Here is a 26,505-nt window from a genome sequence, read left to right as displayed (position 1 = left end):
ACCATCGCAAGCGCTCCTGTCTGTGATGCAGCGTCAAGGGTAACCGCAGCCATGGTCTCCGAGCTGATATTCCATGCTCCTGCAAACGTCGTCGAACTGTTCGTGCAGACCCCATCTGTTGACTCAGGGATCGAGACGTGGCTGCACGATCCGTTACAGCCATGCGGATAAGATGCCTGTCATCTCGACTGCTAGTGATACGAGGCATTCAGCACGGCGTTCCGTATTACCCTCCTGAACGCACCGATTCCATATTCTGCTAACAGTCATTGTATCTCGACCAACGCGAGCAGCAATGTCGCGATACGATAAACTGCAATCGCGATAGGCTACAATCCGACCTTTATCAAAGTCGGAAACGTGATGGTAAGCATTTCTCCTTCTAACACGAGGCATCACAACAACGTTTCGCCAGACGACGCCGATCAACTGATGTTTGTGTATGAGAAATCGGTTGCAAACTCTCCTCATGTGAGCACGTCGTAGGTGTCGCCACCGGTGCCAACCATGTGTGAATGCTCTGAAAAGCTAATCATTTACATATCACAGCATCTTCTTCCTGTCCGTTAAATTTCGCGTCTGTAGCACGTCATCTTCGTGGTGTAGCAATTTTCATGGCCTGTAGTGTATTTGCAATCTCATATTTATGTCAGTGGAGTAAGCCCAAAGAAAACTCATCGCTTCGTTCATACTTCGTTAGCTGCTTCTTTCCCGTTATAAACAAAACTGTGGCATCCCATATCGTTACCACCCCTTGGGCGTTAAGTTGCCAATGGAAGTGGAAGTTTCCGTCCAACGCCGATAGCGGTCTCGCGCAAACCGGCGGTCCCAGTGGGACATGACATCTGAGGCACGCCTCTAGTGCATCCGGATTAAGAGCGCCCTCTGCCGCCGCAATGTAGAACGGTCAGGCCACTCGGCCCACTTGTGTAAGGAGCCATTTCTGTACACTGACGCCGTCCTCTCGCGGCACCGACTCCAAAGTTCCTGCTTAGGACACTGAGTCTCATCACAAAATGTTGAAATGTGTGTGGATTACTAAGGTGCCAAACGGCTGAGGTCATCGGTCCCTAGACTTACACACTACTTAAACTACCTTATGCTAAGAACAAAACACACACACACACACACACACACACACACACACACACACTTGCCCGAGTGAGAATTCTAGTCTCCAGCGGGAGGGGCCGCACAATCCGTGACATGGCGCCTCAAACCGCGCTGCGAGTCTCATCGTAGTTGCTACTGCATGAGCTGAACTCGATTTCTTGTAGCGTTATTTGTAACGAATCTTCGTACGTTTGGAGGAATAAAAGTTAAGGAAATCTTCTTTTTGCTGTGTCACTTGTTCACTGATCGTTACTGTTCCTGTCTTGCTTTCCTACGACGACAGCTGCCGCAACAATCTGTAGCCCACCTCTCCTTACCATTGTGTACGAAGTTGTACACAATTAAAATTATTTGTAAAGTAGAGTAGGTGGTAATTTCCTATGGGACCAAACTGTAAAATGGAATTTCACGTGTGTGTTCGGTAAGTGGTGCCAAATTAGATTAGTTGTTGTGTTGCAAACGTCCCCATCTGTTGACTCAGCGATCGAGACGTGGCTGCACAATCCGTTACAGCCATGCGCATAAGATGCCTGTCATCTCGACTGCTAGTGATACGAGGCCGTTGGACTATATATATATTAGCGTTGAGAAGTGGCCCTTGTTTACGGCGTGTAGGTGCGCGCTCCTTTTCTTCAGAAGAACACGCCGCGCTCCCTGAGTAGTCTGCAGTCTCTCGGCTACCCTCCGCCGTTCTCGTTCCAATTTTTTGTCGCCCTCCGCCATATGGAGCCGGCGAGGTGATCCATCACGGCAGGGCCGGCGCCCCGCCCCCGCGGCCAAATAAAGTTTTCTCGGATTTTTGGTTAATGGCTCGCGATTAATTCTGGCCGGCGATCGCCGTTAGCGTCCGGCCGCAGCTGGCCGGGTTCCCTTCGCTGTTCTCTGCTGTGCCGCGCGTGTGCGAAGAAGTGCGCGGAGCGTCTGCCTCTGCGCCCGCGGCTGAGTGATTGCTCTCCTTGGGTTTTACAGCTCCATCGCCCGCCTTAATAACGCCCACAACTTCCGCGCGAGACGCAGACAAACCCCACCTGACACACTTCTGCGCAGCTGCTCATTCGCCGCCGCCTCTGAGCGCCGTGAATTCAGACGCCTCTCACACGGCGAGCAGTTGTGGCGGATTCCCTGCCCGTCAGAGAGAGACATGGCTTGTAGTCAGAAGTTTGTTGAGCCAGAACAAGAGCGACACTGAGATAGTGGGTGAACCTTTCTCCACTTGTGATGTATAAATACACTGCTCTGTCATTCGTGTGGCTATATTAATACTTAGCAGTTCCTTGCTACTGTAGATTTTTATTCGACGCGAAACTTGGTTCGTCGGACACCGGCTAAAGAGAGTACCAAAGATAAGTTTAACTCCGTTTTCCATATAAAGACAGTGTGGAAGTATGTAACCTGCTCCTATTTCTGGAACAATTTACTCCACATATTGGTAAACCTTACATAATTGTTGTTCTGGAGCAGTCGAATGCTATTAACACTCATCCTTCCATTTACGAATATCATACTAGTACGACTTGCCGAAAACCTTTCCTTGATGTCCTTGAACTTCTATGATTTTTTACCTTTTCACGTTTTATATTACGATCTATTCATAAAAGCTATCTGGACATAAGGATCTCAGTGAAAATCTCTTATCTGTTAACATACCTTATTGGGAAGGCTGTGTTAGAATTCCCTCGCTTAATCAAGGAAAAAATATCTTCGCCTGCGACTAGTACGGGGGAGTATTTAGCAAGAGGCATTACATCTGTTGGACGGTCCATACATCTGATCAACCAGCAATAATCTCTCATTACTTTGCGTTTTGGTTTATTGGTAATACCGACATTGCATGTGCATCAATTCCTGATCAGTTTCCTGTGGTCGGTTCTAAAAGTACTCTTACACCAGATAAGATTCGTCCAGTCCCTTCGCCATGTTACTGATTGACTGACTGTGCGACGGAGAATTTGGTTCAAAAAATGGCTCTGAGCACTATGGGGCTTAATTTCTGATGTCACGGGCCCCTAGAACTTAGAACTACTTAAACCTAGCTAACCTAAGGACATAACCCACATCCATGCCCGAGGCAGGATTCGAACCTGCGACCGTAGCGATCGCGCGGCTCCTGACTGTAGTGCCTAGAACCGATCACTCACTCCGGCCGGCGAGAATTTGGTGCATCCAACTTTTGTTAGCAGTCAAATAGCCGCATATACCTATGCTACAATGTTAGTTTTTTCTTTACTTTTGTTTGATAATTGATGCTGAGCTCTCCGTTTTCTTTCGTTGTTAATACGTTTTATTGCATTCCTCTTTGTCTTCCTTAACATTATTGCAGCCTCACTTTCTGGTTTCCGTCGATTAAGTGAGTACTGGAATAAATATCAGCTTCTGACAAATAGCCATAATTTTGTGAGCAGTGATGCTTTCCAACAGACTTCTGCGGCACACGCGACTTATTATCCCTTTCCGTTCCTTTCATTTCAGAGTGGCACTTAACCCGTAGATCTCAATTAGTTGTTCTATACGAGACGCAGTCATACCGTTTCGCCACTGAAAAAAAAAAAAATAATCTGTGAGTGACCACAACAGTTATGATATTACTTTCCACCGTATTCACTCTTCAATGCAACACATTTTTCTCGAAAACGGACGACTCGGTAGAGAACTTGTTTGTTCAAGTGCGTTTTGGCTGTTCAGGAACGTTCCACATCCAAAATATGTTTGCGTCATTCTGAAATGCTGGCCACGCAATGCTTTCTTTATTCGAGGAAATACGCTGGATGCGATGCCAGGAGAAGACAAAATCCGATAGCCCAAAGCAACAGCCTACATGACTCTGATATGTGGGAATTGTCTTGGAGCATAAATACCCTTGTAAAGTTCCACGCAACGCTGTGAGAGTTTACTCCTTACGTAGATAATATGTTAGTACCAGACCACGGCACTCCCATAAACACTCATCTCCACCTTGCCTCATGATGACTTATTCTTCTCCTTTTTCGGCGGCGGTGAACCTACTACTTGGTTTACTCCTTTTTCTGTATCATTCTGATAGACCCAGCTCTTGCTCGTGATGAATAGGTGATTGAATCAGTCATTTGGATTAGCCTAATACACCTACAACTTGCCAGCTGGGGTGGCCGACCGGTTCTAGGCGTTTCAGTCTGGAACAGCGCGATCGCTACGGTCGCAGGTTCGAATCCTGCCTCGCGCATGGATATGTGTGATGTCCTTAGGTTAGTTAGGTTTAAGTAGTTCTAAGTTCTAGGCGACTGATGACCTCAGCTGTTAAGTCCCACAGTGCTCAGAGCCATTTGAAACATATTTTTCTTAACACCTACAACTTATCCACTGTTGCCTCAGGTGGGAGGGCTTTTAAAATCACATTTACTTGCTTTTGGCAAACGACCATCTTCAGGGAGAAATTGGGCGTTGTATGAAATGTACATTATCTGTATCACGGGAAACCACCTTTGTGGGAAAAGTATATGATCACTTATAAAACAAAGCCATTTACACGATCAGGAATTTTTGAATCTGATGTGGGGAATGTGCGAATTTCTATAAAAGGTAACAGGTAATTGTTTCTCCATCAGAGAAGCAAGCGAGAATTTCAAATTTAGTACACATCTTCATAATTACGATCATGACACTAGCAGCACTTGAGGAATCTTTGGATGTACTCCATAATTTGGAGGAGGGCAAATTTTAGGGCGCTCTGGGGAAAACTGAATGTTATCTTTCCGCTGGTTTTTGAAAGCGCAATAAGTCTCAATGGAAAAGCTGAACTCAGCAATAAGAGTCTTCTACATTGTTTTGGCATTTGGTGCTATGTGCTATAGGCACACACTTTTAGCTTTCAAAACCTTCGATTTGACGTACACTGTTCACTCACGATTAAGCTGTAATTCTGCATTAATGCAAACGAGTGCTGTTGTAAAATGCGCCATTATTTTTTAAGACGTCACTTTTCCCGTGCCACCATACCTTCCCTCTTCAACTGAATTTCCGAGAAGGTGATATTTCAATCACTTAAAGTTTCTTTCAAATATTTACACAAAATTTTAAAATTTTGCAAATACGAATTTTTATAGACCATTATACTGTGAGAGAAACAATATTAAGGGCCAGAATGAGATTTTCACTCTGCAGCGGAGTGTGCGCTGATATGAAACTTCCTGGCAGATTAAAACTGTGTGCCCGACCGAGACTCGAACTCGGGACCTTTGCCTTTCGCGGGCAAGTGCTCTACCATCTGAGCTACCGAAGCACGACTCACGCCCGGTACTCACAGCTTTACTTCTGCCAGTATCCGTCTCCGTCCCGAGTTCGAGTCTCGGTCGGGCACACAGTTTTAATCTGCCAGGAAGTTTAATATTAAGGGCATCTACTAGTTTCACAGCAATGTTCCGTTACTCAATAGACGAGTTAAAATGCTCAGTTTACACATAAACCATGAAACCACAGTAAAAGAGATTGTCTGGCGTAGTATAACTCCTTAGAAGTTGCTTAAGAAAACTTGCTTGTTCTGAAAAGATAGAACACCGATCCACATTGAGGACTAACAGAAATATGACAGTCATTTCACAGACAGACAGCTTTGTACGCGAGAACCCAAATTAAATTTCTACAACAAGCCTCACTCAAAGAATGGGAGTTTTCGCAAAACAGAATCTCATGTAACAGTAGGTGCTCGCCATCTTCTTTCTATGCCGATTCTTAGCTGTGTAGTAAATACTGCATGCTCATCATCCACTAACCAAGGCAGCAGAAACGGAAAACATTGACTCTGAAGAAACGAGTCCGTGACCACGACGGCCGAGGGAAGCGGTAGTTCTTCAAATATTGTAAGCCACATTTTCATAATTAAGGAATAACATTACGAATCGGACCTCAGTCTTCGACGAACAAGCATTGAGAGAGAGAGCGCGCATTGTACGCTGCCTCTGGTGGGATGCCAGCGAGCCTGTCGCTATGACACAAAATACAGAGAAGTGTAATGAGGGCCAGGGATGTATACCACCACCACACGCATAATGACTCTATGTGCCAAGCATTTATCTCCAGACTACGCTGGGTGACAAGGCTACGAGAACGTTGTCACTATTAGTATGTTCATGTGTCGTAATACGACATCGGATCTTGTATGAATGTGAATGTTAACAGATTAGAGATTTATTGTTCATGCAATTATTCTGCTATTACATTTTTGTTGGAGTGTTATTTCCCAAGACCAGGAAGGGTTTGTGCGAGATAAACGAAAGTTGGCAGGCGTGTTTCAAGATCTCAAAGACAACTGTTCAAATGTCATGTCAATCGCTTAACAATGGCGCCAGTTGTGGCATTATGAGGATGCAAATCAAAGCACTCCGTCTGCAGGCCACAAGTGGATCATCAGGACCATCCGACCGCCGTGTCATCCTCAGCTGAGGATGCGGATAGGAGGGGCGTGTGGTCAGCACACCGATCTCCCTGTCGTTTTGATGGTTTTCTTTGACCGGAGCCGCTACTATTCGGTCGAGTAACTCCTCAATTGGCATCACGAGGCTGAGTGCATCCCGAAAAATGGCAAGAACGCACGTCGGCTGGATGGTCACCCATCCAAGAGGATGCAAATCAGGTTTGTCTTAAATGCACACTGCAGCGGTCTTGAGAATTACTTACCTGTGACGCAGGACGTGGTGAGTTGATGTTAGTCATAAATACCTTTAAGGTGACAAAGACACCTCACTGAGCTTGAACGAGGTCGTCTGCAAGAAGCTGGCAATTTCTTCCGCGATATTGCAGAAAGTATTGACAGTAATATAGGCACTGCACACGATTGCTGACAGCGGTGCTTACGACAGCCATTTGACACTACCGAGAGGGAAGACCTTCGTGTTCGGCGTATGTTTGTGGCGCATTGTACCGCATCTGTCAGCAGCAATTCGAGCAGCGGTCGGCACTACAGAGACACAATTACAAACCAGTTACTTCAAGGACAGCCCTGAGCCACACGCCCTGTATTGTGGATTCCACTGACCCCAAACCTCCGCTCTTTTTCGACTTCTTCAATGGCTTCAAGCGAGAGCTCATTGGAGGGTGGACTGGAGATCTGTCGTATTTCCTGATGAAAACTAATTCTGTCTATGTGCCAGTGATGAATGTATGTTTATTATAAGGAGGCCAGGTGAGCCTCCTGCAACCACCATATCTGCAGTGTTAAGACACACTGGAGTTAGCCCCGGAGTTGTGGTCCGGGTTGCGATTTCGTATAACACCAGGAACACTCTTACGTTTATCCCAAACATCTTGACTGCAACTCTGTACCTCAGCCTGGTGATTCGACCTGTCGTTCTGGCATTCACCAACAGAATTCGGGAGAGGATGTTTTCCAACAGCACAACGCTCGCCCACGTACCGCAGTTGTAACCCAACATTATCTACAGAGTGTCGACATGTTGCCTTGACCTGGACGATCACCACGTCCGCCCAATAGCGCCCGTATGAGAGATCATCGGTAGGCAACTCTAATGTCCTCCACAGCGAGCTTTTACTGTCACTGTATTGACCGACAATGTGCAAGAGGGTGCAGAGCTGCATCCCACATGCCCGTTGGCATGCTTGCGTTCAGTATTCTGGCGGTTATACCGGTTATTAATGTACCAGCATTTCAGATATGCAGTGGCATATCTCCCGCTTACATTAACCTGTGGTCCTGCAGTGTTATCTAAATGTTACCAAGATAAAAGTATTCCCGAAATTTAATTACCCGACACTGATTGTATATTGGTATCAATATTTTTTTTTTTTTATTTTCAAGTCAGTTTACATCTGTAACTATTTGACAGTGACAGGCGGAAACTGAAGTAGCAAAACAAAAATAGTTGCGGCCGGAAGTCGAAAATGACGTCATTTACACTATTGGCCATTAAAATTGCTACACCACAAAGATCACGTGCTACAGACGCGAAATTTAACCGACAGGAAGAAGATGCTGTGATATGCAAATCATTAGCTTTTCAGAGCATTCACACAAGGTTGGCGCTGGTGGCGCCACCTACAACATGCTGAGATGAGGAAAGTTTCCAACCGATTGCTGCTCGCTTTGGTAGAGATCAAATGAGTGTTAGCCGACTGGATCCCAACGGCCTTGTATCGCTAGCAGTCGAGATGACAGGCACCTTATCCGTATGCCTGTAACGGATCGTGCAGCCACGTCTCGATCCCTGAGTCAACAGATGGGGACGTTTGCAAGACAACAACCATCTGCACGAACAGTTCGACGACATTTGCAGCAGCATGGACTATCAGCTCGGAGACCGTGGCTGCGGTTACTGTTGACGCTGCATCACAGACAGGAGCACCTGCGATGGTGTACTCAACGACGAACCTGGGTGCACGAATGGCAAAACGTCATTTTTTCGGATGAATCCAGGTTCTGTTTACAGCATCATGACGGTCGCATCCGTGTTTGGCGACATCGCGGCGAACGCACATTGGAAGCGTGTATTTCAGATGTGTTACGATCCGTGGCTCTACCCTTCATTCGATCCCTGCAAAACCCTACATTTCAGCAAGATAATGCACGACCGCATGTTGCAGGTCCTTTACAGGCCTTTCTGGATACAGAAAATGTTCGACTGCTGCCCTGGCCATCCAGATCTCTCGCCAATTCAAAACGTCTGGTCAATGGTGGCCAAGCAACTGGCTCGTCACAATACGCCAGTCACTACTCTTGATGAACTGTGGTATCGTGTTGAAGCTGCTTGGGCTGCTGTACGTGTACACGCCATCCAAGCTCTGTTTGACTCAATGCCCAGACGTATCAAGGCCGTTATTACGGCCAGAGGTGGTTGTTCTGGGTACTGATTTCTCAGGATCTATGCACTCAAATTGCGTGAAAATGTAATCACATGTCAGTTCTAGTATAATATATTTGTCCAAGTAGTGTAAAAAGACGTGATATGATTTTCGAGCAGTGCGTGCCGACCCGCTTGCCACAGAGTCGGCCTGCTCGCGGGAGGATAGGAGTGACTTCACATAGCCGAGCGGGAGCGGCTTCACGCCCCGGCGGGTGTGCCACGGCAGCGTCAGCGGCCGCGTGCTAATCGCCCGTGCCTGCTCTGCCTCCCCCGCGCCACGCACCGCCTCCACGCCCGTATCGTGCCCGCCATGTCCGCGGCCTGCACATCAAACCGTGAAGTCTCGCCCCGCCGTGGAATTGCGCACTCATTACGGCACGCTCGGTGCGAGCGCAGTAGAACATGCTCTCTGATGTGCGGTTCCGCACCGGCCTCACAGGTGATAGAGGGCGACCCCGGCCGCCTTTCTGTCCGCTGCACTGGCGGCGCGGCGCGGCGCGGCGCAGCGGGCGGCGCAAAAATCGGATCAGCTTTCATGTCCGTGGCGGGCGGGCACCGCCGTGTGTGTGTGTGTGTGTGTGTGTGTGTGTGTGTGTGTGTGTGTGTGTGTGTGTGTGTGTGTCGGTGGTTGTGCGTCTGTCTGTGGAAGGGGTGAAGGCAGATGGAAAGGGGGTGGAGAGTGGCAGGATGTGGGGGACATGCGGTGGGGGACGGAATATCTTTGTGTGGAAGAGAGAATAAAATTGATATGCAAAACGGGCCAGAAATATTTTCTGTACGTGGTGTTAAACAGTTTTTAAAAAATTTACGAACTGTGTCTTATAACAAACAGCTGTACTTGTTTTTATCGGGTTGGTGCACGAGATCGTAGCATTTATGTTTCGCATGTGTGTATTCCGGTTGCTAGGGGTCTACTTACCGATCGCAATTTGTCATTTGTAGTTAACTGTTGCTATTTGAATTTACATATTGTCATCCGGAGATAGTAAGTGAGGCTGTGGACGTTAGAAAATGGAGTACCAAGCGGAGAAATCGGAACGTTTCCGACAATATTCTTCTGCTTGAGTTCGGTAGAGGGGTGACAGCAACGGAGACAGCGGGAAACATTTGTGCCGTGTATCGGGCATAATGCCATTGGACAGAGCACGACAAGAAAATGGTTTTCCCGTTTAAAGGAGGATCGTTTTGACATTAGTGACTGTCGAAGTTCAGGAAGACCTTCGGTGTTTGATGAATATCGTTTAAACGCATTAATCCACAATGATCCACGCCAATGTACTCGAATTGGTGAACTAGATAGATATTCGTACTCTGTGAAGCTTTGCACATGTCAAACAAGTCTACACCTTAACCGCATTAGACACATGAACAGTCGCCCAAACACGCGCAGGGCCCTCAGTTTCTTATGTGGATCGTACTTTCTCAAAGAAATGGAAAACGGCTCCAGTTCCCCACTTCTAACGTTTACGGTAGGTTTCTCACAGTTATAAACCAAGTGCTGAAACTGTACGTTCATTCGAAAGTATTCTCAACTGGTAGTATTCTGTTCCACTAGCAACTCTTATGGCACTTGGCCCAAAAGAACTGTTCTCTACCATCAGACGGATCTCACTGAACCTGCTTGTAGTCGTCTGGATAGAGAACGACAAGTCCTTGAAAATGAAATAGGTACAATCTCCTCGTAGACAACTGTTGTTCCTTCACATAGCTTCAAAGCAGAATACCCCTTATGAAATAGACTTAAAAGACAATCAGCGGCTAGGCGTATAGACGACACACATTCACCAAACACCAAGTTTTCAGATATACCGATTCGTGTTATTCAAAATTAATTCCATCTAATTTATTTCTCTGGCTCCAGAGCGCAGTTTCTCTCTCTCTCTCTCTCTCTCTCTCTCTCTCTCTCTCTCTCTCTCTCTCTCTCTCTCTGTGTGTGTGTGTGTGTGTGTGTGTGTGTGTGTGTGTGTGTGTGTGTGTGTGTGTGTCGCACAGTCTTCTCGTTGTATTGTTCGAAGGTGTCAAACAAACATTGGAAGCTTGCTTTTTATCTTTTAATGTCTGTCAATTTCAGAGAACAGTTCGCCCTGAAGCAGACGAGTGTCTGCAAGTGAAAGACTTCTCTCTGCAGAGTTTCCCAGAAATTTAAAACTTATCTTCCATCTATCCGACGGTTACTCATGTTTTGAGTTGACGAGAAATTTGTTAACGATTTATATATGAGGCTTTTGCATTCCTTTTCTGGCTACGTTTTGGCCCAAGAAATGTCTAGGAGTGAGCTTTGAGATAAGCATAGGAAATTGGCTTTGCAAGTGCATGTAAACCGCTAGAGCCGCATGACGTGAAGGTATTAAAATGCTGTCTTTCTGACATCTTAATGGTACCGTAACACATGGGAAGCCCCACACTGAAATGACCTGTCGTGTCACTACCTGAGCAGTATCCTTTCGAACGAGCTGGGTGTGGGTTTTCCGAAGCAAGAAGTAGTGTTGTCATTTGCGGAAAACGGACAACAAATATAATAGCTGGTCTGAGTAAGTTTCGGCAAGTGTTCGCCAGTTTTCGGCAGCTGTCGATTTCCATATACTTCATTCACAGGAAACTGTAAAATTACTTTTACTTCGATAAACGGTAAGCCCTTCTGTTGTAATTGTGAAATAAGGTGTAACTGCATAAAACCTTTACTTCAAGATTTATAACCAAAACGAAAGGCAGCAAGAGATTTTCTACGGCTTACAGTTCAAGATGTTGAGAAAACTGTCGGGTAGTGTATGTTTTTAAATTAAAAATTGTGTTTTGTGATTCGCAAACAGTCGAAAGTAGAAGATTATAAAAACGGTTTGTTAAAAAACTTTTAACCTGTGGCCTACTGAACCTGAAAAAACGTATTAATCTTGGGGCTGATGTCTTTCTGTAACACAGATCAGGAAGCTTCTTCATAAAGTTTTTGCAGAAATTTTAAGTGCCAGTATATTTGCTCTGTTAAATCCGTAAAGCAACAATATATTTTCTGCCAAATCGTAACCCAACTTTTCAAAATCAATGTTATCAAGTGGCATTAACCTGGAATCTTAAATCTCTAACGAGTGCTATTTCTTCATAACGTTCTTCAAATGTTGATTTGAAAAACCCCATCTGCAGTATTATTATTGTCTGTTGATTTCCTACAATGATTTTAATCGCCTTTGCACTGTAGTTCTAGGAACGTTTAAACCATCGTCAGCAGCCTCTTCAGTCGTTTCGCCTTCCAAAATCCTTTAAACCGCTTTCTTCATTGTACTCTCGAACAGCAAATTTCCAATCCCGCTAAGTTACAATGGTTAGCAAAAAAGCGCATAAGCTTCTTACGGGAGCAGTTTTGTGAAGTAATCTCTTTTATGTTGCAGTTGTACGAGATCAACAACGACCCTAGAAGAAAAGAGTTCCTAGATGATTTGTTCAGCTTCATGCAGAGGCGAGGTAGGTGACATCACTCATTTTCTGGAGTTCCAATTCCTCATGAACGGCTACCGAACGCAGTGGCGCCATCACCTCTACACCGGACGTCAGCGGACGCGCTACTGGCTTGCCACTACCTGAATCATAGCGACGTTATCACGCCTATCGATTGCTGCTCGCGCGGACAATGGATCATTACTGTTGAATGTTCAGCAGCAGCAGATAGCATTCTGGTTGCCGCATCCTTCCGTTGCTATTCGGTTTTCTATTCAGCGCCATCATTGTTCATTCTCATCTTTTATTTTTTATTTTTTATACCTCTCTGCTCTTTCCCCTGGGTAATTCGATTCTGGTGTCACAACACGGTATTGTACGCAGGGCAATCTTAACAACGAGTTTCGGAGAGACATGACTTATTACGCCTATTGAGTTACATACCACACTTCTATCAGTCACTGTATTACGCATCTCTACACTTTCTCTGGGGGGAGGGGGGGGGGGACAAACAAACACTGTTCTACTAGTGGGCAGTTGAGGTTGTGGGCGGATTAATTCCTTTTTTATTGTGCGAAGTCCGCCCGATCGTTAACAGGCTGACGTCAACAAGCAGCTGATTGAATCTCCGGCTGCAGGAATGATTGGTAAATGTTTACGTTAGCTTGCGAGGCCAATCACGTGACGAGGCACATTTAGAGAGGAATCGTGCGCACTCAGGGGCTGTTTGCGCAACCTAATAAGTCAGCGTTCGTTGGAAATAATGTTGACATCGGCTATCCGGGCGGCGGCCGTGGGCAGTTGGTAATGTCTTGGGCAAACAGAAACCCGCCGAGGCGCGCCTGAGCGCGCTTCGGCGGCACAGGTAGCTGCGCTGCCAGGGCACTTCCTGGGCCTCTACCAGCTACTTCGGCCGCTCCTTTCACTCCGAACCGACAAGTTATACGTCCGCGATTACTGCAGGAGAGCTTTTCGAAGAGGTCTATTTTAGTGTACCTTTTGATTACCTCTCAAAGTTAAATGATCACAGTTCTCATTAATCTAATTTTCTTTTTACATTATATGATCGTGAATCGTCTATTTTCAACTGCCGTGCTATTATTACTTAGCCTTGTCCGAAGAATTTAATTGTTTTTAAATTTTCTCTCTCTCTCTCTCTCTCTCTCTTTCTCTCTTTCTCTCTTTCTCTCTTTCTCTCTTTCTCTCTCTCTCTCTCTCTCTCTCTCTCTCTCTCTCTCTCTCTCTCTCTCTCTTTCTTCTAAACTCCTTTCTTCTTTCTCCGCCATCTAGAGTGACACTCTGTTCTCACCTGGGCCCACAAAATTGTATGTGCCACATAGGGACATTATTACACTACATTACGGGGGTAGCATTCACCTCACGCTAGGTGAGGAGAGCCCTACGTCATAGTGACTTAACACTACGTCATCGTGACGTAAATAAACCTAAATCGAGTTCATGAGTACGTATATCGGTCTTTGTAGTTGTATCACAGAGGTTGCGCGGTAACATGAAAGCTAAATGTAAATACAGGTGTAGAAACGAAGTTAGCCCGGCTGTGGTGGCCGAGCGGTTCTAGGCGCTGCAGTCCAGAGCCGCGCGACTTCTACGGTCGCAGGTTCGAATCCTGCTCGGGCATGGATGTGTGTGATGTCCTTAGGTTAGTTAGGTTTAAGTAGTGCTAAGTTGTATGGGACTGATGACCTCAGATGTTAAGTCCCATAGAGCTCAGAGCCATTTTTAGCAACGAAGTTACAGACGTTGTGCGGTATGCTCATCCAATTGAATTACTTCTTAAGCTGTAATATCAACAATTTTGGGTGTTATTGTGTGTTTCTTGACGTAATGAATGTCTGAATGAAGGAGCCATAACAATAACGAAAGTAAAAAATAGCGTCTAGTCATTTTAAAAAAATCCGCTTAATTGTGCATAAATCATGTGGATAGAAACGTGAAATAGAGAGAAATTCAAGTGTTTCGTATTTTTATAAAAGCTAATGGATTGTACATAATTCGTCTGGGCAGAAACGTTAATCTGAGAAATTAATGTGGTTCCAAAGACAATTTCGAATGTTCCTGGAATTTTAATTTTGCCTTCATGCTGTAGATCAGCGCAGAAACTTTTGCTCTTCAGAAATAAATTATTGCTGATGATTATAATGTACTGACCTGAAATGTACTGACCTGTTACAACACGTCATTAATTTTCTTCGTACGTTGTATACTGTGAAAAAACAATGACATGCAAGTCACATTTATCAGCATTTTAAGCAACTGAAAGCAGTGAGTGCTGTTGCCATTTTCAGCTACTTTTTTGTATGACTCTCAGGCAATATGGAAATAGCTATTGTAATCATGCCAAACACCCTCAAAATTTATACCATCTCTTTTGAGAGAATAAACAAACACAGTATTCCACCATCGCATATGAAACATCACTTCGTGCTGCTAAACACTGTAGGCTGTAGAGGTTATTTTGTCAAATAGCTCACCCATTGTGACAGTCAGTGTTCAACATCATTTGGCAACTACTAGGAAACTTACTTTTTTATAGTTGATATTGCTTAAGTATTAAAATGTGAGTAACAATTGTAGACGAAATATCAGTTTTTTCACAGTATACAGCGTATAAAGAAAAATAATGACATGTGTTATAAACAGTTTCCATTATACGTTATAATCATCAGTAATAATTTACTTCTGAAGAACAAAATTTCTGAGTTGATGTGCAACATGAAGGCAAAATTAAAATACCACCAACATTCGGAATTATCTTGGGAACCACATAAATTCCTCGGTTTAACGTTTCTGCCCAGAAAAATGATGTACAATCCATTGGCTTTTATAAAAATACAAAACACTATAATTTCTCGCTGTTTCACGTTTCTGTCCACATGAATTATGGAAGATTCATCGGATTTAGAAATATAACAGCAAGCGTTTCTTTTTTCTTTCGTTATGGTTCCTTCGTTTAGACATTCATTATGTTCAAGAAGCACACACTATATCCAATGTTGTTGGGATTCCAGCTTAATAACTAATTCGACTGGGCTGAACATACCGCACAAGTGCTGTAACTTTGTTTCTGCACATGTATTTACATTTAGCTTTCACTTTACCGTGCAACCTCTGTGGAACAACTGCAAAGGTCGATATACGTACTCTTGAAGTCGATTTAGGTTTATTTACGTGACGATGACGTAGCGTTACGTCACTATGACGTAGGGCTCTCTTCACCTAGCGTGAGATGAATTCTACCCGAATAACTTACCAACCATAGATAAGATAGACTGCGCATGACGTCATTTTACTGAAATAACAGCTAAGTCACGTGACTCGGTGTACGAAGCAGAGCATATCATTACTCATTTACAGTGCACAATTTATGTCATTTTTGTTACAGATCAAAAGTTGCGCTTTTTAATAGATACAGATGTAAAGACCTTCACATATGCTCAGATTATACAATTGTTTTCTATCGTACATATTAGTAAAAGTGACGAAATCTCATTTGCGTTTGTGAATTACTTCAAAATACTTGCTGACGTATTTTCGTAAGTTAAAAGTTCGTATGGATGTTGGTCCTTGGATGTAAAACTTCGTGAATGACTAACATTTTGAGACACGTCGTTAATATCTAGCTCACTAAACAGTATGATCAATGTTTAGTAATATATTACGCTTCCTATCTTGATACCTTTTCGTTATCTGCACTGGAGTAAGCAAAAGTCGGAAAACATGCGTGCTTATTTTGTGTAAATACCTGAAATTACGCACCAAAACGAATCTCATTTCTTGCAACAGCTTACTAAAGCACTTCACACATATTTTTGTGGAATCGTTAGAATACTAATGCCACGTTCGAAATTGTTATTTTGTCTTTCCATTTCTGTGAAAGCCGCGCACTGCAAGAATTCACAGTGGGAAAAAAAAGCCTTCACTAAATTAGAACAGTCATTCTGTCCCTTGTTAGAAGTACTGTCAATAAATTTCAACTGACCACATGTAAAAACGATAATCACTGCTTTATTATCAGAAATTTCGGAGAAGCTAGGTTAACTACAGTGTAAGATTAGTACTACAGTTCATTGAATTGTCAAAACCAATGCTTGATTTCAGCTATAAATGAGAGCAACTGTCACTGTCACCTCCGCTACATACAGCGCGTAATGACAGAAACTCTACTTTCTGCCCCGAGTCACGTGACTTGGATATTGATTTGAAGCATTAACACGGCAGAGATAGGGACATGCGCGATCTGTGTTATATACGGTCTATGGTATAACTTGAGAACAGCTCTTCAAACTTACTGAGGCTTGTGGAATCTGTCTGTTCACTTAACATATATTCTGTTTTATTATTATTATTATTATTATTATTATTATTCGATGGGGATACGTCTCTAGTTGTTCTAACAGATTTTCTTGACAGGTACACGCATTTCACCTCATTCAAGAGAAAAATACACCAGGCGTTAAAACCGCTTACACCTGACAAGAGACCCACAGGGTCCGAAATGCATCGAGTTGTTAACAAATTCGAAAATCTGTGACTGAAGGCGGTTTTTAATTCATACTTCCAATGTATTGAATGCAGTATAGTTTACATCTGCAAAGTATGGATAAAATTGAACTTACGTAGGTGCTACCCGAACGAAACAGGGTCGCGTCGCTAGTGCAACACAGTAGGGCTTCTCTGGTGTTCGTTGTGACCTAAGTAGTACAGCATGGACCACTAATTCAACGGGAGGGAAATTTCTCTTAATGAGAAGTCGAAAAATTCCCTACATAAATTTATCAAATGGTTCAAATGGCTCTGAGCGCTATGGGACTTAACATCTGAGGTCATCAGGCCCCTAGACTTAGAACTACTGAAACCTAACTAACCTAAGGACATCACACACATCCATGCCCGAGGCAGGATTCGAACCTGCGACCTTAGCAGTCCCGCGGTTCCGAACTGCAGCGCCTAGAACCGCACGGCCACCACGGCCGGCCATAAATTTATCAATGGATTCACTGAATCTATGTCACACAGGTGTGACCGTACTCAGTATCGCACGAGAGAATTTTTGCTGTTACTTAGACACTCCGCTGGTGGAAATCATCCTGCTCTGCTTTGAGTAGCTCAGATTTTTCTGAGTATCTAGAACATCACACACCAGCATACTATAGTATTGTCTTCCTGCAATTCTGTCATTTGTGAATCAGAATTAATTGTAAGCTTATAACGTGCGATATTACCCAACTGTATGGTCGCAGGTTCGAATCCTGCCTCGGGCATGGATGTGTGTGACGTCCTTAGCTTAGTTAGGTTTAAGTAGTTCTAAGTTCTAGTGCTCAGAGCCATTTGAACCATTTTTTACCCAGCTGTTTTAAGTAGTGTGTAAAGACTTCGCTGCATAGGAAAGACACTGTCTTCTGGTACGATTGAATATAGCAGATATTTTACTGTCAATTTGGTGTATCCAGAAGAATGGCAGTAATCGCGTCACTGTTGTCGTTAGGAATCTTTATGGTCAAATGTACGTTACACAACGCTATGCTCTGAAATCATTTTGAATGAACACATTCGTTCACCTCATTGCCACAAGATATCAAGTTCGGCAAAACACAAATTAGAGGGTGGCTGGAAAAGTGTGCAGCTGCACGTCGTAAGCAGACGTGCTTGCTTGCTTGAGTGTCGGAGGTACTTCTGCGCAAGACGCTTTGCTGGTAAGCACTTGAGCGCTTATTACGAAAGGCGTATATGATAGCAGAAAAGTCTCGGGAGACGTATAATAGACTTTTATGCCACAACCTTAACTGGTAATGTTATTTGAATGACATCATTTCCTTCTTGGCATTGACATTCATTCTTTACGGCTTTGAATGAATCGTTCCATTAACGGCAGTTGATGTCGCCACTGTCAATCGACTACATTGACGTAATGGTTTAGATATAAATCTTTCATCTGCATGTAGGTTAATATTAAACCTTGAGTTCAGGTATCGCACCGGGGAAATCAAGCACTATTTCCTTTCCATATACCCTTTGCTCATTTAACGGTCTTTTAGAGTATTCTAAAGAAGTACGGAATAAAAAATAAGTGTATCTTTGAGAATGACTTCCGCAGCTGACAGATTGGAATAACTGCAATCAAAGTTACGACCGAAAGTATGACCGTGTAGCAGCTCATAAGCACATAAAAATGTTGTTCTGTCATTTTCCTTTTTCCGTTGAAGGAGCTTATAGAAATTTGAATGTTATTCTGTCGAGTTTTCTACCTAGGAATAGAGCTTAATATTTGCTTAAAGTGCTTAACATCGTCGCTACATCATTTGGTAAGGCATTGTTTGGACACTTCAGCGAAACAGCAACAGAGAGGAGTTCTTATGTACGTTTTGTAGGCTAAGAATGTACGCCAAAGACATCTCTCTGGTGCTTGGGAAAATGCTCCCAAAAAATAAATAATAGATACGATGATCTTGCGTGATACTAGTAGAATAGAGACGTCAGCAGGTTAAACAAATGTAAGTTGCTTAATACTGTACTGTGTTTCTCCCTTGTAATGTCCTGTGATTTCTAAACATTACGATCCAGAAGAAAAAATGTTGACGTATTTAAATTTCTGTTGGGGGCGTATACTGAGAAATTTCTGGAGAGTACGATGACTAATTGGTATATACCAATGTGGAGAAGACCTTAGCTGTAAGTGACTCTTAAAAGTAGTACAGCGATGCCTTTTGTATATTCACCGCTGGTAAGCGTCAAGAATGGCTCTGATCATGCTCGTATGCGACAAACTACCAACTAAGATTATCCCATTATAGTTTGGAATGTCACCTCCTAGAGAGACTCCTACCGATTTGCTGAGTGGACGGTAGGCATTTTTCGGTTGTCCGTTCTTTTAACCTAGTGCTTTGATGTCCCACAATTCATTATCTGTTCTAATTACCGATGTTCGTAAGTAAGTGTTTAGTTTCAACAAAAAACTTCATATTTCAGTTATAGAGTTCCCTCACCTCTTCGTCCCTATTCTTCTCTGTTTGAGAAATTACGGTTGTAATGTACGCTGCGACGATTTCTGGAGATATAGTTGGCAAGAGTTGATATTTCCTAGAGGGAACGTTAATCACTTGGACAGTTCTTAACTGACTGTCAAATAACAGAATGATTTTGAATGTCTACATTCTTATAACAGCCGTCACAACTTTCGTTGCATTTTCCATACCTATCATATAGGAGTTTCTGAAGAGGTAATTACTACAGCTGTCCACATACAAGAAATTTATATTTTTATCTTGCGTCTTTGTTCACATTTATCGTGTCCTAGTTTTTATCTTTCTTCTTGCTTTCTCTTTTCATCAGGACCTGGCCCGGTACAATATCTGATGCCGCGGTTTGTCCACTGAATTTGGCCTTTCAGAGATTCCGATTGAAGTGAGTGGTTTGTGACTCGTACCTTCAAAGTCAAAAGCTCGTCCGAAAATCTGCCCTGAACTGCAAGGGGTCACGTCTCTTACGGGTACTAAACCAGTAAGGAGAGCTTCCGTTCACTTGAAAAACGGCTAGAGGTGCTGTTAGACAGAAGCACTGAGAACACACACCATGTGTGCTCATGTCATACTGATCTCAGCGAAAGCCAAAGATATGGACTTGGGCCTCTGTCTGGCACACAGCTTTAATCTATTCTGAAAATGAAGCCCTCTATGCGTAGGTCTTTCTTCATTGTATTTTTTTTCGCTTCTACAAATTTGAAGAGCAAATGGAAGAACGATGTTGCCTTCGGTGCCGTTAATTACTTGCATCTGCGCAGCGTTTAAGTCAGGTGGCTTTTATCGTTGCCCCGTGGCGAATATACATCGTTAAGTGGAATGACATTGCGTCATTAGTCATAAGTATTTCCGGTATTGCCTCGAACACGAAAAATTCATTTGAAAATTATACACTTAATATATCAAGTACCACGACGAAGCAACTCTCTGTATGGAAGCGTTTGCTTTTCGGCTTCAAATGTTTGTACGCTGGAGACCTATGGACGGATTTACTGGACTTCGGACGCAGGTGTGGAGCGTATGATACTTATCTTTACTTTTTGTAGTTGATCGAGCGATCGAGGTTAACTACCAGAGACCCTGGGAGATTAATTTGATGTCGGGAGATTGGCACCGAGGAGCGGGCATGCGCGCGATTTGTCATCAATCACGGTTGTAATTAATTGTGTTATTTGAACCTAGGCTGTCGTACAGCGTTCGTATGACCTGAGGAATCTACAGCTTTCTTTTTTATTACCTGTGGCGTGAAGGTTATTTAGCGCAGTGGAACTAATTGATGAGAACACTGATATTTATTTTTCGAAAAATAATATCGTGCAAAGCTCGATAGCATAAGTTAGTGCTGATATTTTTTTTTCTTTTTATCTTTGTATAGTTTCAGCATAAACTTTACTGGGTGAGCAACATCCTCCATCTCCATCTATATAGCGTAAAAAGTCGCGTTTTTTATTGCAGCTACCCTGTCCCGGATAATTTCTATTGAAAGTTGTTGTCTTTGCTTGCTAAAATTTCCACTTGACAGTCTCTAAATGCTAGGGCAATTTTATTTTGGTACTTGAAAATATCATTCACGACCTTTACCAACTTTTTAGTAAGGAATTCCAAGAAAACCACCTCCTTCATAGGTTCTATTTATTCCCTCTACATTTTGCATTTAAACTGTCTTCGTTACGTTCATCAGCCTTCTGTAACATACATTTCAAATGCTGTTACTTTCTTCCTCGTTTATCATGTGGTTAACGTTTTACTTTAATGAAGTGTCTAAAATCCACGGCTTTGGGCACTTGTCAGTGTGCTGGTAAAGCGTGTCAGTCTACAGTTGTTTAAATGTCCACTGATATTTCGCCTAGGTGAATAATCAAAATCCTTAACATCGCGTTGGCAGAGTGGAATCCCTATCGGGGAATAGAACCAAGAACGATTAAGAACTTGCACACGGACGGTCATGCAACATTCGATACTGGCGACGGAAAATGAACACCCTGAAGCAATAGTGTCATAAGATTGAAGTTTCATTCACGTATTATTCACGATCCACAGTATGTCTGTCCACAAGGATAGACAGATTGTCTTGCACATCGAAGTGGTAGCCAGCCGCTGCGGTCGAGGGGTTCTAGGCGCTTCATTCCGGAACCGCGCTGCTGCTACGGTCGCAGGTTCGAATCCTGCCTCGGGCTTGGATGTGTGTCATGTCCCTAGGTTAGTTAGGTGTAAGTAGTTCTAAGTCTAGGGGACTCATGACCTCAGACGTTAAGTCCCATAATGCTTAGAGCCATTTTCAAAGTGGTAACCAAGTTAAAACAAACAGTGACACATGAAACACTCAGTTGAAACAATGGCTGAATGTAACTGAAAAAACTGAAACGATCAGAACTGCTAAATGATAAAATGGTAGTTTACTCTTATACGCTTTTTGAACTTCGAATAAATCTCCATTTTAAGTAGAATGTATAAGCCAGACTTCATTTATTTAGACTGTAATTACTGTGCCACACATTTGTTTGTTGTAGATGTGACTGTAAAATATACCCCATGCTATAAATCAAACCGCTGACTCTAAAGGTATGTTCTCAGCTTAAAAAATGGTTCAAATGGCTCTGAGCACTATGGGACTTAACTTCTGAGGTCATCAGTCCCCTAGAACGTAGAACTACCTAAACCTAACTAACGTAAGGACATCACACACATCCATGCCCGAGGCAGGATTCGAACCTGCGACCGTAGCGGCCGTGCGGTTCCAACTGTAGCGCCTAGAACTGCTCGGCCTCTCCGGCCGTCTTCTCAGCTTCGTTTATTTATTAGTTAACCATCTGTGCAGAACTAAAATTTCCGTGCATTTTACTACGTAGCAATTTGTGCTCGCTCTTGCAGTTACTAAGTTTTGATATCGAGTGTGTTAACGAGCTCCCCTCTTCGTTGCGAAGCCAGCGTTAACTGACGCTCTTGGCAAGATGGTCTCGTCCAGTGAAATAAACTGACACAGTTCGCGCCAGCTGAGCTCGCACGCCGGCAGGGCCGCACTCGTAGGCCGATATATCAGGCCGGTGTCAAACAAGTAATTGGCTACGCTCATTGGGGACGCCGCGTATTAAGGAGAAAGTAAATTCTCGGGCTCCTCCGCGTGGGCCGATGCTGACAGCGGCGACCGCGGGGAATTTATCGCTCCGTGCGACACCGCCCGTGGCCGGAGCGGCCGTGGCCTGTCCGCTGAGGGCCTCTGCTCTCCGACGCCACTGCAACGGTTGATGCATTCTGCATCCACGTATCCCGCTGCCTTTAACTATTGCGTACGTTATCAAGTGTGGTAGTTAAACATCATGCATGTAAGAAAGAGAGAGAACCGCTTAATATCTGATTAGACCTGATGTGATAGTTAATACAGAGTAGCATGATTTCCAGAAGGCGATCTCAGCACTTCCACACTGCCACTTAGTGAAGGAAATGCGAGCGTGCGAAAAATCAGACCAGCTGTGTGAATGGGCTGAAGAGTTTCTAGCAAACAGAAAATAGCTTGTCACTGTCAGCGGAGTGGGAACTTAAGAAGTAAAAGTAATTTCGGGCGTAATCCAAGGGATTTGTTATAGGATCAGCCGGCCGTTGTGACCGAGCAGTTCTAGGCGCTTCAGTCTGGAACCGCGCTGCTGCTACGGTCATAGGTTTGAATCCTGCCTCGGGCGTGGATGCGTGTGATGTCCTTAGGTTAGTTAGGTTTAAGTAGTTCTAAGTCTAGCGGACTGATGACCTCCTCAGATGTTAAGTCCCATAGTGCTTAGTGCCATTTGAACCATTTTTTGTTATAGGATCATTACTTTCTACAATGTACATAAATGACGCAGCTGATAACGTCGGAAGTTTCACGAGACATTTCGATGGTGATGCTGTTGTATACAGAGAAATCACAACGTTAGAAATGGTAGAAGACCTGCAAAGGATAGATGCTAGACGTAGAGATTAACGATTGATACTCAACATAAACAGGGGTAAATACTGCACATAAGAAGGAAAAAACATTCAATACTGTTTGATTACACGATTGGAGAACAGTCACTTAAGGCAGTCACACCCATTAAATATGTAGACCTGGGTGTACGAAGAGATTTAAAATTGTAACGGCTTTATAAAACTGATCGTTGGTGAGGCAGGTGCCAGACTGAGATTCATTTGGGTGGGGAGGGGGGGGGGGGGGGGAGGAGGAGGGAGTTCTCTGGAGGTAACTTACAATACTGCCGTTCGAGCATTGTTTGAGTACTGCTTGTCAGTCTGGTATCCGTTCCAGACAGGAGTGGTAGAAAAAAACAGAGAAGGTCCAAAGAAAATCGTCGCATTCCGTTGCAGATTCATTTAGTAAGCACGAAAGCGTCACGGAAATGCTCAGTCAACTCGTGGCAGCCGCTGCCAAATAGACGTTTTGCATCACTGTGTGCTTTACTGTTAAAGTTAACGAAACGTACATTCCTAGAAAAGCCAATCAATATATTGGTTCGTCCTACATACACTCTTAACGGGGGAAAAACAAGACAACGACGCACCCTTAAGGAATTATCCGAGTGGGACGGTAATGGTTAGATGTGATGTACATGTACAGACACAAACAAATGATTACAGTTTCAGAACAATAGGATTATTTATTCAAGAGCAAGAGCTTCACAAAATAAGCAAGTTCTCAGGAGAATACACAGTGGCCTTCTGACATCCTTCGCAACTGCATCAGCGCATGCGCCCAGGTTAGAGGGGGTGCAACGTCGTACTGGTAAGTGGGCTCACACTGGCAAGAAATTTTTAGATATGACTCTTAATCTGTAATCACTGAAATAACATCAAATCCCCCGCGCCCCTTTATGTTTCATTTTGTTTCTTCTTTCCCTTCTGGGCACTTCCCTTTCTTTCAGGCGGTGTATATGAAAGCGAAAAAATGTTTAGGCTTTGTAACACCAGGAGGAAGGAAAAACCCCTCACTGAGCACCAGCGTGAACATTCGTAGTTTAAACAATTTTCGTTAAAAATTCATTTCTTTACTAGGACAGCTTTATTGAAAAATGAAAACAGATTTTGCGTGGATTGGTACGTAAAGAATTCTGAGAAGTGTTTGTGTGTTATACTTGTTTTTGTGATATGTGTGGGCATCTTCCCAGAAACGCCCAAGGAGGAACGTTTGTGTATATTATATTATATATTATATTTTGCCATATATTAGCATGTATTTTTGCAACATTAAAGTATCCCAAACCACATATAAAGGAGTGTTAAGTATGAAAGTTTTCTTATGCTGTGAAGGAGAGAACAGTACGATTCCGAAGACCATAGCACTGTAATAAAACATGTGTTTGCCATCAGCAAATTGTCGTAATTCAGACCTGTTATGGTTGTGATCTCTGTACGAAGACAGGATTTTTGATAACTTTCCTTTTTGGGAAGTGACAATCGCATAAAAGAGATATGAAAGTTTTAAATTATCTAACTTCACTGCCGTTATCACGTAACTGACTTTGTATTACTTGTGGTAGCAGTAGGAAGTGTTGCCCTCTTGATTATAAACAGGGAAATCACAACTCGATAAAGGTATTTACTGAGTGTAGTGTGGCTTGAATCAAACTGAGTCGCCAAAGTCACGAGAAAGGATTTCACAACGGAAGATGTCCTATGTATGACCTACGAACGTTGCAGCTCGTCGAAAGAACGTAGACATTATGTGTGACCTGGGTGTTATAAATAAATGTGCAGCAAACTTCCCATCACGACGCTACTTAACAGACATTGTACGTGGGATGGTGATCGATGTAAGATGCATGGGTTTTATAGTATTGAAGGTTACACAAGAATACCAGTTTTCGAGTGTGTAGAATGGATCTTCGCTGTCACAGAGATTATGTTTTTGTTTCCACTCGAGTAAACCTCAGCAGTATACCATAAGTGTTCGACGATCGGACGTCACATTCCTTCCGCAGAGTGATGTTGAGCGATCATTGCAGACTTGAGAGTCAGATCATTGTCAATCTGAATGCGGAACGTCAGGAAAGCATTACTGCCAGAACCTGTACGGAGAATGATGTACCAAATAGACTTCAACAATCGACCACAGACATCACATCCAATACCTCCCAATGACTCTTGACAACTCATTGGCTGAGAGATAGTCTGCCACTGTAGCTGAGTGGTCAGTCTGGCTGACTGACATGCAGAAGTCCCGGGTTCGATATCCGCTACTGCTGGGGATTCCTCCTTCGTGGAAGGACCGCACCAAGTTGCATTCGCTTTCGTGATGCCAATTGAGGAGCTACTTGAAAGTAACGACTCCAGTCACGAAAACTGACAACGGCCGGGAGAGTGGTGTGCTGACCCCTGGCCGCTTCATACCGCATCCAGTGACACCATTGACGGAAGACTATGCAGCAGTTGGTCGGTCTATCTGTGCCGGAGGGCACCTCATGGCCGTTGGACAGAGAGTATGCTGCATGAGAGATAACTACTGTGGTGAATAGTCCGTCTCAACTGGTGGAACCTAAAAGATGTTAACAAATATATCAGATTTATCAAGGTTTCCGTGCTACGAATGAAGAAAAAATTTATAGAATCATCCCCCCCCCCCCCCCCTCCCTTCCACTTAGAGATAATGTATTGGAGCATGAGTTCGTAACATTTTTGCAGAAGCTTAATAAACACAACAGATACACATAACGACAGCTTTAGTCACCAATGAAATATTTTCCTTCCCTGTTTACAACAGTCTGCCAATGCAAGGGAGACTTTTGATTTCGCGACGAGGCGAAGAACTCATCGAGCCATGTTCGGAACGCATTTTCATACGGAAAGGAAGTTCCGTGAAGGTTGTTAGATAGATAGATAGAGAGAGAGAGAAAGAGAGAGAGAGGTGAAAATCTGAGGGTGCAAGATCATGAGAATAAGGTGGGTGCCGAATGATTTCACAACCCAACCCCTGTTAGTGTTTCTTGTCAGTCTAGCACAATGCGAGCTATCGTTATCACTTCACGCAATCTTCCTGGTCGTTGTTGTTGGAGCGCGTCTGCAAGACGTCTTGGTTGTTGACAATTAATGTCAGCATTGATGGTAGTACACCACACCACAACGTCGCTGTTCCA

At 43.7% G+C, this 26,505-nt stretch overlaps 1 protein-coding gene across 1 annotated transcript in view; it reads left to right on the top strand.

The window, feature by feature from the left end:
• LOC126273293 (protein dead ringer-like) overlaps positions 1-26,505 on the top strand; it is a 633,628-nt gene that overhangs the window by 375,989 nt on the left and 231,134 nt on the right. The window contains exon 5 of the mRNA XM_049976838.1: positions 12,326-12,398. Within this exon, the coding sequence (XP_049832795.1) occupies positions 12,326-12,398 (73 nt within the window). The remainder of the gene's footprint in view (positions 1-12,325; positions 12,399-26,505) is intronic.

Source organism: Schistocerca gregaria, chromosome 5, assembly GCF_023897955.1.
Source record: "Schistocerca gregaria isolate iqSchGreg1 chromosome 5, iqSchGreg1.2, whole genome shotgun sequence".
NCBI classification, from domain to species: Eukaryota; Metazoa; Arthropoda; class Insecta; order Orthoptera; family Acrididae; genus Schistocerca; species Schistocerca gregaria.
Note: the sequence above shows the minus strand (reverse complement) of the source record. Positions and strands in the feature narration are given on the sequence as shown.